This window comes from Cygnus atratus, chromosome 1 (assembly GCF_013377495.2).
Source record: "Cygnus atratus isolate AKBS03 ecotype Queensland, Australia chromosome 1, CAtr_DNAZoo_HiC_assembly, whole genome shotgun sequence".
Taxonomy (NCBI): domain Eukaryota; kingdom Metazoa; phylum Chordata; class Aves; order Anseriformes; family Anatidae; genus Cygnus; species Cygnus atratus.
In genome coordinates, this window is record NC_066362.1 from 14,555,352 (window position 1) to 14,570,896 (window position 15,545).

At 41.3% G+C, this 15,545-nt stretch overlaps 1 protein-coding gene across 1 annotated transcript in view; it reads left to right on the top strand.

The window, feature by feature from the left end:
* Positions 1-383: 383 nt before the first annotated feature.
* CDHR3 (cadherin related family member 3) overlaps positions 384-15,545 on the top strand; it is a 30,525-nt gene continuing 15,363 nt past the window's right edge. Inside the window, 13 exon segments of the mRNA XM_050708095.1 lie at positions 384-462; positions 829-1,031; positions 2,211-2,379; positions 4,617-4,702; positions 5,921-6,015; positions 6,118-6,222; positions 9,783-9,931; positions 11,197-11,386; positions 13,059-13,227; positions 13,809-13,854; positions 13,857-13,906; positions 14,752-14,851; positions 14,996-15,094. Coding sequence (XP_050564052.1) covers positions 384-462; positions 829-1,031; positions 2,211-2,379; positions 4,617-4,702; positions 5,921-6,015; positions 6,118-6,222; positions 9,783-9,931; positions 11,197-11,386; positions 13,059-13,227; positions 13,809-13,854; positions 13,857-13,906; positions 14,752-14,851; positions 14,996-15,094 — 1,540 coding nt within the window.

Here is a 15,545-nt window from a genome sequence, read left to right on the forward strand (position 1 = left end):
GCATGCCCTAAAAGCTGACCTGATTTATATTTTCTACACAGTCTTCAGGAGATAAAGCACCACAGGCCCCTGTTAAAATAACACAAAAATACCCGTGATAAACATCAGAGCAAGCACAGATTTTGTCTTGGGGAGTCGGGAGGCCTGACAGAGTTAGCAGGGAGTTTACACGAGGCCATGGGATACCACAGCGCCGTGCTGCAGCCAGGCAGTTGTGAACTACAGGGTGCCTTTGTGGGCCCATGTCTGCCCTGGGGAATGGATGGCTGCTCTGCCGTGCTCAGAGCAGAAGACAAAACAGCACAACCCCCACAGCTGCTGCTTACACAACTTGTGAGCCGGGCCTGCACACAGCTGTGCCAGAGAGATTAAGAAAAGGGAAAATGGAGGAAGTGGGTGCTGCAGACGGTGTAATTCACAATGAAGATTGCTTCTTTAGCATCCTGGCCTGTGCGGTTCAAGGTGCTTTTTGGTGCAGTTAGTGCACAGAGGCAGCAGTTAGCTAGCACAAAGGGTGAAATGAAATAATAGAAACAAACACTGTTTCTTTCCTACTATATAAAGGCATATATGTAGGCAAACAACACAGTAACAACACTACTTAAACATCAGCCACCCTAAAGTGACAGTGGTATAGTGCTGAATTAGAGAAGAGATTCCTTCTTTTGCCATTAGCACTGGATTTACTACAGTGCAATGCCACCATTCATAAGCAAAAAGAGAATCAGGCCATTTTGTGCTCATTAATGGCATCTCCTGGCGCCAGCTGTGTGCTCCTGCTAGCCTAAGACTCCCAGAAGTAATTTTTCATTCATTTGCATCTTCCAGGAAGAAGAATCCAGTTGCTTAGGGGCTTACCTGCAACAAGCACTGTTGAAGAAAATTCTCCAGCTGGTGTTTGCGTTCATACCTTTAATGTAACTCTTTCTGCATTGTCTTCTGAAGGTGTTGCAATACATCCTACCATAGTAAATTCGAATCCACTTACAGAAGCATTTGATATTGAATCCATGGGAGATCTTGTATACAGGGTGAGTTTTACATTTAGCTTGAGCAATGCTCAGTCCTGTAGGCTGATGTTTCCTGGATTACTGAGAACTGACAGAGCACAGTGACTCATCTTTTAATCAGAGAAGAGCTGCAAATGCAGACCACTGTACTATTTGGACATGCTGTGATAGATATGACAAATGAGTAGCAATAGTGATTACGATTTTAATTGCGTCTAGGCAAAAACTGCTTATCACAATAATTCTGTTTATTCTGTGATAGAAAACATGATTTTCTAGAAAATCTGAGGTGAAGAAGGACATGTAGGACCTGATTCTGTTTTGGGGATTTATCCATAGTTTTTCAACTTAATTAATATGAAGTCACTGTGAATTTAAAGTGGATTATTTAAACCACATGCAGCTCTTACTTGGACACTCTCACCTCAAATTAAAATGAATTTGACTCACTTCCAAAACAAAGTAAGCTGAGTCAGATCAAAGCCAAGTTTAACTCTGAATGAGGGCTGTGACATATGAGGAAGTTACCTTGAGGTATGAAGTTATCACACTTCCACACATCTGTAATCTATTTCTATCTATTGCGTACTCTTGTCCTGTGGAAAATGCAAAGTAATTTTGGTTGTTTCAGGCTAGTTTTTATTGCTGGATAAATTAGCAAGTATTACCTCACATTTGTCACTGGCAATGAGTGTTCAGATGCATAACTTGTCATCCCATTGCAACTCACTTGTATGTCTGAGCCTGAACAATGACACTCAAGAGCACTTTTGAATCCACTTTTCTGGAAGTTTCCCAGGAAGATCAGGTTTTCACAGAATTGATACAAGGGCACTTTTCTATTTCTCTTTGCTGATGTTTCTGTGAGAAAATCTGAGGGAGTAAGACCATGAGCCCAGGTGTCTGCAGCTCATTGATTGATGCAAGGTGGGATAGCTCCTTTCAGGCTTTCTCCTCCCCAGACTGTCCCTCATACAAGAGGTCCTTGAGTTGTTCTGTGAGGCCACAACATTTTGGTCTTTCCATTCTCCTTTTACTCACATTTCAGCCAGTGGCAAGGGTTGTGCCAGCAATCAGAATCTGATCTAAAATACTCACTGCTTACTGATGGAAAATGACCTGTTACTGGTATTCTCTCCTATAGATTGTAAATTACATCTCTTTCATAATGTGCTAATAATATTTTTCTTCTATTTCCAGGTTGTTACCACTGGAAACCCTGTCCTAGATTATGAAACAATGCCAAAGCGCTTTGATTTACAGATTTTTGTTGAAGATACAACTGGGAGAACTGACCTTAATACACTGACTGTCCAAGTAGTAGATAAAAATGAACCTCCTGTATTTCAAGGAAATATGGCAATTCAAAGTAAGATAGCGGTGGCATTTGAAAAGAACAATACTCAAAAAGCTGACATCATATACAAAACAGAAGTGCATACAGTGCCAGTTGTTAAAGTGGTCTAAGTGTTTTCTATTAGAAAAACAAGGGAAGAACAGGGTGGTGTTTTTATCAAAGCTTTATTTTACACAAATATTTGGTATACTTAATCTCTGGAGATGCCCTTCTGTTTTCTTGAAGTTTTGACCAAAAGTGATGGAACCATTTAAAAATGTTTGAAGAATATATATATATATAAACATACACACACACATATATATAAAAGCAAACTTATTTATATCAGTAGATATATATACTATTTTTAATGTGAAGTGACATAGACGTATATATTGGAAACATGAAGTTTGGTGGGGATGTAGCCAGTATACTGTGGGTCCATGTTTCAGTAGTTTGTTGAAACTGGACTGATTTGGAGAAGCAGGATAAATTTAACTAAATGTATGTGTGTATATGCAAGAGTTTCTCGGGGAGAAAAACAAAGACAGCAACCTGCCAGTGTTTTATACCTGTATATCACATTTGCACCGGCATGTGAAAATTAAGTGGAAAATCATTCTGAAGAATGAGATCTCCTAGATTGTGATTTATGGTGGTGTAATGGAAAAAGGCAAAAAATTGTCTTCTGCCTGTGGCAGATGGCAGTAAACCTGGCTACTTTTCAGGCTTACCTGAAACCAGGTTTTCTTTCAGACCACAGGCAAAGGTGCAACAGGGAGAAGTCTGCAATAGCGTTAGTAAAGAGGCTGGGGTGTCTGAACTCATAACAGCACCTAGGCAAGAACATTCAGTAATTCAATACTCAACTTTTTTTTTTTTTTCTATCTGAGAATAGCAAGCTGTGGTCTGTTTCATGGTACGTATTTGTAAGTGGGGTTCCCTAGATCTGGAAAGCAGTGCTGTTATTTAGGCTGGTGGCTTGCAGCCCCGGGAACGATCAGCAGGGCAGTGTGGCTGCAGCCTGGCCATCCAGTGCTGCAGAGGGCAGGGCTTGTCTGCAGGGACGAGTTCAACGCAGCCATGCTCAAATCAGCCCATTCACTAATGCCTCCCGAGCACGTTGACATTCCCACTTCCATACAATACTTAGTTTGTAAAGCAAATTAGCTTCCCTGAGGGAAAAGGCCGCGTCATCTTCTTGGTGTCAAGGGTGTCTTGCATATCATGGGTGCTGCTGGAATCTAATAATAATTAAACGTGACACTTCAGGGATCGGCACAGCATGAAGCACACTCTACGTGGGAGCTTGTTACAAATAAGTGCATCAGCTTAACTCTCAGCTAGAGCTGCCATAAATTGGTGAGCACAGATGTCTGATCTGTCTAACTGCGTGGCTTTAGTTAACAGTACCAGCCACAATTAGACGCTAATTGCACATTCGTTGGTTATTAAAAAGCATCTCCCTCTCATTAAACTTTATATTCATATTGTTGTCCTCTGGGAACAACTCATTACACTGCTCTGGGATTCCCACTGCTCTGATGAGAAGCAGCATTCAGCAGGGGTCACAGTGGAAATTAATAGTCCAGAAACGCCAGGGCCAGCAGACACAAAAGGGCAGAAAGCAAATAATGGGATCTAAAGATCTGTTGTTTTGCTAATCACTCTGGCCAAGGAGAGCTAAGCCTGTTGCCTGTGGCCCAGTATGGTATAGCCCAGTTGTGAGAGCTCCTGACATGCAAAGGAGCGCTCACAATACTCCTTGTACAGAATTAACACCCTTAATAAGGCAAGAGTTCAAGCGCAGACCATCCGCTATTTATTTACCTCACAGATGTAAAGAAAGAGCAGAAAAGAAGAGGAAAAGCTCTGAGGTGTCCTGGCAGGGGACAAGGGTAGATGTAGAGGGGATGGGAACCTAGCACGGAGCTATGTTCTGCCTATCTGCATGGTAAAGGTAGACACGTGTACTCCATACCCCATTGAGCAGCTCAAGGAAGACCTGATGTATAGTATAGATCAGCCTCCCTAAGGCATAATTCAGATTGCATCTATCAGTGATGGTTTTCTGTTTACAGATAAGCATTTTTCCTTTTAATCTTTCGAGTGTGTGTGTTCTTTCCTGTGATGATTTTGGAATTACACCGGTGAAGTGAGAACACACATTAGTCAGTAATATGCCTGGACAGCTTCAATTTATCAGTATGTTTGCTGTTGTGTCCTTTATTCTTATCCAACTACCACTTAGTACACTTATATCTGTGCAGCTGTAACGATCTACATCTTGGAAGGTACACCTCCTGATCGCATTTACCAAGTTGATGCAGCTGATCCTGAAAATGGTGGACTCAAAGTAAGTTGAAAAAAACCCAGAGGTTATATTATCCACTGTTTCTGAAATGCTAATTGCTAGCATCTTTCAACAATGCACTTCGTCATCAGGAACATGGGAAAAGGTTTTGTCAGGAAAAAAGAACCATTTTCAATAATAAATTGAGAAAAACCAGCCTCAACATTTGGGCTCAAATTGTATTTTGATTTCTCATCACTCCAAAATTAAGGGGTATTGAAGGTAGAGTTTGATACAGTTAATCAGAGATACAGTAGAAATCATGTCTCTTTTTTAAAAATTGGCTTGCAAAACATTTTTAGTAGATGAGAATCATTAAGTGTAAATAAAGTTTTTAATGTTGTGTCACAATGTAAATTCTTTCAAATGAGACGGTAAGGAAACTGCTTACAAGGCAACTGAATCTCATTTTTGTGACAATCCTAGGGCAAACCGTGACCCCCCCAGTTAAGAAAATGGATTAGCAGATCTGAAAATACTCTTGATATCAGCAAAATTCCTGGACAGTGATAACTTTGCAGAAAGGAGAAAAGTAACTTTGTTTGCAGAAAGGAGAAAAGTAACTCTGCACTAACCTAAGAACCATTTTGTAGCTTTGCTTTGTTGACTTTTGTATTATAAAAGACAACATGTACAAGAACAGAACCTGAAGATGTTAATTCCACGTGTAGCATTATTCAGGAAAGCAATTACCTTGACATCCATCCTCAGGCTTTATCCAGCCAAACCACCAAGCCCCTGTGGGCTGGTGAGGAGGGAAGCAGAGGCGAGGGGATTTATCTTGTGCACTGGTACGGTTACAGTACCCATTTGTGTTGTGCAATGCACAAAGCATCTGCAGCTACGTGCAGGTGCTGAACACTGTGTGAACACCGAACTCGCACTCCCTCAAGCACCCCATGAAAGTCCACTCGCCCCTCCCCGGCCTCTCCCCTTGCCTACCCCCCCAGACTTTGTTACCTCCTGCACAGCTCTTCTTTAGTCTCCCAAATCCAGCCCCAGCCTTTCTTCTCTCTCCTCCTACGTGGAGGTACTCTGCTGCCACCACAAAAATGATTTTGCCAGCTGTGTTGTGGCTCTGACCTCTATGTTAAATTCCTGTTGCAGGTCTGGGATAGTAGGAGACACTGTACCTTGGCCCCTTCTACAAAGCAAGGCAAGAACAGAAGGATGCTTTAACAAAAGGATACAAAAACTAATGCATTGTGCTCTTTGTTTCAGTATTCCTCACTCCCTGCATCAGTGCCATTCCTGGTCTCAGAAAGTGGAACCATTTTTTCCAAAAAAGAATTTGATTATGAGAAAGATCCATATTGGTGAGAATTTATTTAACTCATGCTCTTTTTATTAGCTTACAGTAGGCAATGTTTTCCTATGTAGCCACAGAGTGATTCTTGTTTCGTTTTCTTATTTAACAGGTACTTTTTAAATGTAACAGTGACAGATCCAGAAGGACTCAACTCTACTAAAACAGTGAATATAAATATAATTAACATCAATGATGAAAGACCTTACTTTACCATGTAAGTGAAAAACTTCCATTGTAGTGAAAATGTAGATGTTTTCACAGCTTTACTGCCTTGGCACCAATGCGAGGGTGTAATACAGGGCAAGCTAATATAACAACAAAGTACTACTGAAAACAGTATTTTCATTTTGTTATGAATCTTGTTGTTTTACTGAGAAGATTTGCTCTCATTTCCCTTTTTTATTCTTATTTATATTTTTTACAGTTCTCCAGGTTCTGCCCTCGTGCTAAAAGCAACCAAACAAGCTTGTTGTACTTGTAAGCATTTAGAGAGGTTAAAGCTATGCAAAGACCTGCGGACAAGTTCAGACAAAGACATGAGTTTTACTCTGTGTGAATACAATCATACAGAGTTTACCCTTCATGCAGATGTGCATTTCACCATAATGATGTTTATTCATGGAGAAATGTCTAGACATAAAAAGGTCTCACTTTTGATCTGTCTTTTCCTCTTCTTCCCAAACACTTACACTTGTAAATGATCCCAGTGCTGTTTGAAACATTGCCATCTCTTACTGTGTCATAAGCAGGAAATTGTTGTGTCATAACACACAAGTCAGAAATAGCTTTTGAAAATTAATGGAGCTCTAGCTGGAAGCAGGAGTATTGTTGAAAATTTGCAAAACGGGAGGGAATATCCATATGCTACTAGAAGGCTATTGTGTGGTGGAAAGTACAATGGATGATTGTTTCTGAAGTTGGAGCCTGACAAATACAGGGTTGGTCTGATTCTGTTCTTGATTTATCTTCGTCACTTTGCATGAGACACTAACTGGATTCTAGTCACTCTCTTTACCTCTCCTGATACTGAGGCTTCACAAGGTCCCTGCCAAGAATATTTATGTTGGTTCTCTCCTGATATCTATGCAAAGAGAGAGAAGACAGTGCAGCACCTGGGCACGCAAGAGATCTCCAGCCACTTGTTGGAGCAATCTTCTGGCTGCCTTGTGGAGCCTGAGCAATGCACAGCTCCTGGGCTGAGGCCAAGGATCTGGACAGTGCTGGGTAAAGGGGTGGAGAATCTGAAGAAGTGGAAGAATAAAATATTAGAAACAGACATGGACTTTGTTGTTGTTGTTGTTACTTATTTATAACTTGAACTCATGCATGCAGTAATCAATAAGGGTTGACAGCTCTCTCCACATTACTATACTGCTACAAGCAGGACGAATCCACCTCTCAGGGCCAAAGCCTGCATGGTTTGTTCTAGACTATTTTCTCCAAATGTTGCCATTTCTGTTTATTTATCCTTATGTCTGGAATGCTGAAGGAGCTCTTTTAAATATTTATCTATTTGTTCAAGATAACGAAAGTTTCAGTGACTGGAGTATCCATAACACCTAATGTCTAAGACTCAGATGTTGGATGGCACAAATAAAGCTTGGTATTTGTTTGAATCTTTTCCGCTTTAGATTGACACTACAGACCAAAAATAGAAGCTCAGTTTGTAAAGAGCTTGAGATTAAATTGCACTTCATGAGCTGTCCTCACTGTGCACATGCATGCCCTCTCCCCTGCTAAAATGTGAGCTACATGCTGGGACTATGTATTTTCTGACACTATAATAATTAGTGCTGGGATGGAAGCTGAGGAAACTTGACAAGTTAGCAAACCTTCTTTATTTTCTCCTGATCAAAGCTGTCAAGAACAGAGTTTCAAAGAGTCTTTTTAATTGTTCTCACAGTATACGTAGGCACATCTGTTTTTGGTGTTCACAACACTCCATCAGCATTTCAGCCTTTTGAAATTCGGGATGTTAAAATCAATGGAAAACTCATGGAGCGAGGAAAACAAAGGAGGAGACAAGAAAACAAACATATGCTTCCTTCACAATTATACTGCAGTGTCCAAAAGGTCTGCTTGAACCATACTGTAAAATACCACGGGCAGGTGGCAGGTAGATCAACAGCAGGACACAGCCCAGACGTAGCTGCATAGAAGAGGCCCCAACTCCTGGTCAGCTGCCCAAGCACTCTGTGCAATGGGGATATGTGCTTGAAAATGTCCCACTTCGTCCTGAGAGATCTGGTGGGGACAAGAGAAGGGTCCGTGCAGGGCTGGTAGTTTTGGCTGTCTCACCAAAACCAGACAGCTGTCCCTCCCATATCCCCAGCAATCAGAGAGTTGTTTTCAGGTGGCATTTTTGGTAGCAGTGACGGAGATCTGTTGCTGTTTGTTTTCTTTCTGAGTAACTCCTGAGAAATGGGAGAACAAGGAAGTGATCCAACACCAAGAGTGGGACAGAACCTTACTAAGTACACAGATTCCACAGCCTTCACAAACACCTTTTTGTTTGTTTCTGGCGAAAGTTAGGTGTTTATACTGAGAAAACTCTATGCGATTTGCCTGCTGTATGCTTTCCTCTTTTAACATCAGCTGACAGAACAGCTGAAGTACTATGTCTTCTTAGCCATTCTTAAAATTGCAAGTGCAGACCTGGAGGCATCAGATCTTCCACTCTGTCTCTGCAATTCTCTGCTCCAGTTGCTAAATGCCCCATAATGCTGGGTTTCAGAGGAAAACAAAGGGCTCATGTTTTCCTATGGTAGGAACTATAGACTAGTCAATTAGCTAAGTGGTGGCTTAGAAAGTTTAAAGTGCACAAAAATGGTTCGGTCTTGAAACATACTCCTAATGCTTTTCTGAACTGTTGAGCACCTTCAGCTCCCTTTGACTTTTGTTAGCAGATGTTTTGTGTGTTTGTGTGTTTCAGTGGAATAAATCAGCCCTCATAAAGTCCTTGCAGAGTTTTTTGTGTGCTTGCCTACGCCTGCTTTTACATGTGGTTCAGGTACCATAATTGCATACCTGAGTACCCATGTGAACACGCAACTGCAACCACTACAAGCAATCCTGCACAACTGCCTGCCAGACCGTACCTGGGCCATAAAACTCACTCACTTCATGGGAAATCTGGGAGCACTGGCATATCAAACAGCAGCAATAAAAAACATTTTCTCCATGTAAACTGAATCAGACAGATGTTGCTGAGAATTTGGAGGAACATCATGGGAACATCTGGGGGACACCCACAGGAGGGCTCTCTCTTGCCTCTGCCTACTGCAGTGCCAGCTCAAGCTTTTCAGTGATACTGTTGTCCCCCAGATGCCTCCAGCATTCATTCCAAAATACGATTAATTGCATTATTGCTTCTATTTTTTTTTGTGTCTTGCAGAATGACAGCATTAGAGCAAGTGGCTTTACAGGCTAGTGGCTTTACAGGGAGACAAACTGCATGACTTAACAGCCCTTTCCGTTTTCAGCTTCCACAGTTCTGTGAAAGTCAAATTGCTTTTGCTGCGACAAGTTGCAGGGGAAGGGAAGGACTTCCCACACTTGGTTGTGTGGCTTTGTCATGCTTTATGCCCACATTCCAGTTCAGCTACTACTACAGGTCCAGCTGGCAGAACCAGTGACTGGGATATTTACCCTGACATCTCCGAGCCCAGTGTGGCCATGGCTCTGCTGCTACAATTGGCTGCTCAGCTAAGCCTGTGATCAGCTGCTCCTGCAAACACAGACATGCCCTTTGCTGAATTTTGCTTTCTCTTGTAGAAAACAAAGAATCTACAGGATTCCAGAGGAACAAAGCCCAGGGACTGTGGTTGCCAATATAACAGCTAAAGATCCTGATGATGAAGACTCTGCTAGCAGACTTTTCTACAGCATCCAGTCTTCTGACACATATTTCTCCATAAATCCATGTAAGACAAACAAAAACATATCTTCTTATACGCCCCCTGCCACACAGCAAAAAATGATTTTGCCTGAGTTTCTCGGTAGGTTTTTAGGGTCAAGTTCTTCCATCAGCTGAACAGGGTTAAATAAGATATCTTAAAGAAAGTAGACCAAAGGTGACTTACTGACAAATACTGACTGATGGCTGGAGGTTGATGATCCCTTGTGTGGAAGCGAGATCAGCTGCCTTCTTTTTAATCTCTGAGGATTTTAATCTCTGTGGTCCTTCTGGGGCTCTTGCAACAGCTGCAAGTAGTTAGACCACAATTTGCTCTCTCCTACCTGAAATCTGCTCTAGCACTGAGATGCACAGCAAATCTGCACCTCAGCTTCATGGCTCTATTTATGCCCCTCCCCAAGCAAGGCCATTAAAAAGAGTTACTTCTCTTGTGCTGTTTATGTTCTCTGGGGTGCACACACCGCTGACCTGAAGATTTTGCTTCTAGGGCTGGCATTCAGTGACTGCTCTGTCCCTCATCTGCTATTGTTTTAGAGCTGCTTATCACAGCTGTAAGAGGTGCTATGCAGCACAGTGCTATGGGGGATCAAGATGATCTTTCTATGCTTTGGATTCCCTATGCCCTTTGGCCATGTGTTGCTACCGCCCCCCTCAATTGCACCCCAAAAGGCAGAGGATATACAAACTGTTCTCCACCTCCTCAGTACTCCGGGAATAGTATTGTGCTCTGCCAGAACAACCTGCTCTTTTTTGGACAGAGGCTTACAGAAGTGAAAAAAAAAAACAAAAGCCAACAAACCAATAAATTAATTGCATGGCTGACCAGAACACTTGGCAGAAGCTGAGAGCAGATCTGTTGATGTATGAGTAGATTTAGAGGTGCTGAAGGATGCTTGAATGACAACAGCAGAAAGTGAAGCCATTTTACTAGATAGAGAACAAGGCATTAGCAGCTCACTGTCCTTGATGGTCTGCAAGTGCACTCAACTCTGACTTGCACTATCTCTTTGAGGGAAATCTAAGGCCTCTGCTGAGGCCACCACTGGTATATTTTTGAGCAGTGGGTATTTATCCATGAAAGTCTTACACAGAACTTTCAGGCCATTGCGTATTGTTTTAAAAAATAACTAAACCAGCCATGATTTCCACAGAAGAGAAGAATTTTTAGTCTGCCACTTGTCTGCTGAGCTCTCCTGTCCTTCTGCATGCACACCATGAGTTTTGCCATCTCTCTGAGGGTGAGCATCTAACTTCTGCCTGCTTTCTGCCCAGCAACTGGAGTGCTGCAGGTGACCAGGAGAATCGACAGAGATGTCCTTCCCCTGCAGCTCCACCCTAACATCTCAGTGATAGTGCGGGTGGAGGACAGTCCCAGTGGTGGCCACGCCAGTGAAATGGAGATCATCATCACTATTGAAGATATCAACGACAACCCACCAGAATGCATTCCATCTACCTTCAGGTATCGAGGCTCTTGTTGCCTGAGTGCCACCTCATTGCCCCAGCCCAGTGACACATCTAGGGCACATCACTTAGGGTCCTCAGACGTACAGCTAGAGGTTCAAGTGGATATTTATCATTAGCCTTTGAAGGTTAGTGTTCACTCTAAGTGCCTTAGGGCACAAAGTTCACTTTTCTGACTTGTGCAAACTGAAATGTGGGCTAAAAATATCTCTGTATGGTCAGATACTGTATTTATCTTTCTCTTAGATACCGAATTCATTAGGATATCAGAGCCATGTGTTTTACAGAATTACTTTTCTGACCCATACAGATCCAGGCTCCTCCATTTTTACTTTATGTTAAACTGTGGGGAATCATTTGCCAGGGAAAGCTTGCCAGGCAGTTCTGGAATTTTATTTTAAAATTCCTAAGCTTCTCTTCTGAATCTCTTTCTAGTGACCTCCATAGTTTTTGTCTCATGCAGTCTGTAAGGTCTTCAGAGTCCAGATCACCTCTTGTCTTGTGTCCTCTGTGCATAGTAACTTAGTCATGGACTTTTGCTGTGGCTCTGAACTCTCTGAGACCCTTGTGATGATCAGCTGGTTTATGTTTGTAGATGAGGATATGACATTATCTTCATTTTATAGAAATACTGAGGTCAAACTGAGCAACAGAAATTGTCCGTCTGAAGTGTCTGATGTGCCCTTGCTGCACTTTTTCAGGGTACAGAGCGCTGCATAGTGCAGTTCTCAAAGACTTCAAGTGCACACATGGTAGTTTGTTCTGCAGGTAAAAATCCAGTGCCTCAAGCCAAGGACATGTTTCTTTTAAACAGTGAGGGATTCCTGGTTAGTGGGCATCTGTTTAAATTGCTTGCTCATTAGCTAATATAAATGTCTTGCATTTAAATCACGTAGTTTTGTGGACTGGCAGGAAGAGAACTGAATTCTTCAGAGCACTGCTTGGTTACAACATCCATGACAATAACAGAACAGTCTCATTGTTATCCAGTGAGCTCAAACTTTGATCTGAATGAGGAAAAAGTTTTTGGGGGAGAAAATGAGATCAACTAAAGAACTATAGTTCTGCACAAGGAGAAAACCATCAGGTCTTAATGGCATTTAGTTAGTTCTTCAGGGTTTTTTTTGTATTTAATCCTTTTGATTAAAAAAATGAAATCAACACCTTCTGTTCCCAATTCCATCATGTGCATCACAGGGACCCTCACTGCCAACAGCAGGGACAGAAACGCTAGCTTCACAAAGCAGCAGAATGGTCCAGGTATTAGTTAAGGAGAAAAGAATGAGTTTCTCTTCAGAAAAACATTATAACACACTGAAGAAATGAGTGTTGTAAAGACGTTTTAAAATACTAATTAGTAATTGAACTAATTACTAATACTAATTAGTAATCTTGAACGTTAAGATCTCACGGCAGCTTCTGAAGTGAAGCGGAGTTCCAAGTTTTAGGTTTGGGTCTGGCTAAATGTTTGTGTCCTGCCCATCACACAGGGCTGCTATCCACCATAGCATATGGTTCAGATTCTAGGTTGCTTCATCAGCTGTTGTCTATTTAGATCTAGGATTTCACTTAGAAAATAAATGGAAGTCAATGTTTTGGCATGTAAATATGAAGAGTTCAAGGGGAGAAGTATAAGGAGCTCTGATGGGAAACATGTTTCTTTTAAACAGGAAAGAGATAAATGAAAATACGACTGCTGGAACATTTCTTCTTGATCTCCAAAATTACTGTAAAGATGTTGATGCTGATGTACCAAACAATCTATTTAATTTCACCAGATTATCTGGTTTTGGAAGCAATAACTTTGCTCTGGAGTCTACTGGGTCCGGAAGACTTGTGGTCAGTCATTTGTGGCTTTATGTTAGATTGTCTCATTTCAGAAAGCAACTTATGAAATATCACTAAGTCATTTCTTACTTTGTTGTCTGCAAAAGAAAAAAGAATTACTGTAATTCATGTCACAGTGGAGTGAGATGGGGAGAATGGCTGTTTTGACTAGATGTGAGCTACGTACCATTTGGTAGGATGCTTTCTACGGATCCTACAGAATTTGGTGAACAGAAAATTGTCTTCTCCCATTTTAAATCAAGGTGCTAGAAATGACTGAAGAAAAATATTTGGGTGTGGGAGGATATGAGGCACCAACTTTGATACAGATAAGCATAGAAATCTGGTGTTGTTTCATACCTATTTATTCATGATAGACCATGGAAGACCCTTGCTCATCAGCAAGAATAAGTGAAATACTTCAGAAATCCCAAACATAGTAACTGCTTCCCAGCTTCATTGGTCAGAATTGTAAAACCACTTCGGGTGATAAATATTCACCAAAGTGTGGTGGTATTTGCACTTGCGTGATTTTGTGTGTCAAAACATGGCTTCCTTATGCTAATAGCTGCTGTAATATTTGCATTTGCCAGAACCCCCACCAGTTGCTGGACAAGTGCGGTGGTGGTTGTTTTGTTGCTTTAAAAGAACCACAGACAAATACAGAAAAAAGGAGGCATCACAAAAAATAGCGAGTACAAAGTCATTCTGCCTAAAAGACAACAGTGCTACAGGAGCAGTAAAATAATTTTGTATGGTTTACTTTGATTTCTAATCTGAAGTATAAAGGTTGATAACCATTGTCTTTATCTGCTTCATCTACCAACACAAAAAAAGAGTTTACTCTGCTGCACAGGACATGATTGTTGTCAGCCTTTCGATTACCATGTTTGTGTAACTTAGAGGGCTATCTGAAGTGTCCCATCCCTCCAGCAGTTTCCCTACAGACCATAAACAGTGGATGCCTGTGCTTTAGTGCTGCTGCCCCAGAGTTTATGAGGCTCCTGCAGAGAGACAGAGCTCAAGAGATTAGGATTTAAATCTCTGCGTGGGCCACCGTTTAGTAGCTACTAGGTTCCTGGATAAACAGTTGTAGCTGAACCTGATACCTATAATACAGGTCTGCAGGCATGAGCTCAAGGAGTAACTATTGCTGTTTAGCAATCACAGATTCTTACTGAGCCAACAAAGGGCACAGTAAATAGCCAGCTCATTAGATACACTTTGAACTAACTAGGTGAAAGGCCAAGACCTTATCCTTCAAACGATACAACTTCCTCCACTTAAGAGGAAGATATTTTGTTGGCAGAAGGAAAGAGTTTTGAATTGCCAAGAGACACCAAAGCGTGAACGTAAGGAAAAAGCCTGACATTCAATCCTGTAATTGATTTATAGCCTATATTACTCCTACAGGGCAATTCTATATAGTCAAGAGGGAGACCACATTTACAGAATGCTGAAAAAACTAATTGCCATCATGTGTATTGTGACTTTATGTGTAAAGTGTAAATACAGTTGTGTTTCTTTTTAATTTAGATGACTGGAAGTATTGATTTAGAAAACCCAGCTAATCTAGGAGTTGAAGTTTATTCTTTGACTGTCAGAGTGCGAGATATTGCCTCTCCTAACTATTCAAGCAAGTATCCCTTTTACACTTTTTTGATATTTTCCTGTGCTGTAACAGCATGGAGAGAGGAATACCATATGTATTTTGAATATATGCATGAGAAAATTTCACAGCCGTACTTAACTATGATTTAATCTTCTGTTATATTTCCAGACATCATTTACATTTACATCAGGATAAAGCCAGTGAATGATTTTTTTCCAGTCTTCGATAGTTTATCATATGAATTTAATGTTCGAGAAACTACTAAAGGTACAGTAAGTAGCACCTACATGATAGAAATAGTGTTGTCACATTGACAAATATATTTTTGCTCCAAGTGCATTTTCATTTCTTTGAATAAGGAGAATGCTTCAAAGTTCCACTTTGACTGGGGTCTCACAGTACACCACCTAGTAACCCTAAATAGACAAAACTGGCAAGAACTCCAATTGTACAGATGGAAACTGAGACACAGACAAATTCAGCAATTGCACAAGAAATCTGTGACAGAGCCAGGAACTGAACTCAGATTTCTTGTTTTAGACCGTCTTTCTGCTCTTGCTAAATTAGCCTTTTGGAGGGATCATGATGGTATAAAAAAAAAAAACAACAACACAGTAGACCATGGCACAGATAAGAGAGCCTTGTCCCAGGGATGGTGTGAGACTGTCACTCCACTGTCCCTTCAGACCCAGCTCACCTCAGGTGCAGCAGGCGTCCT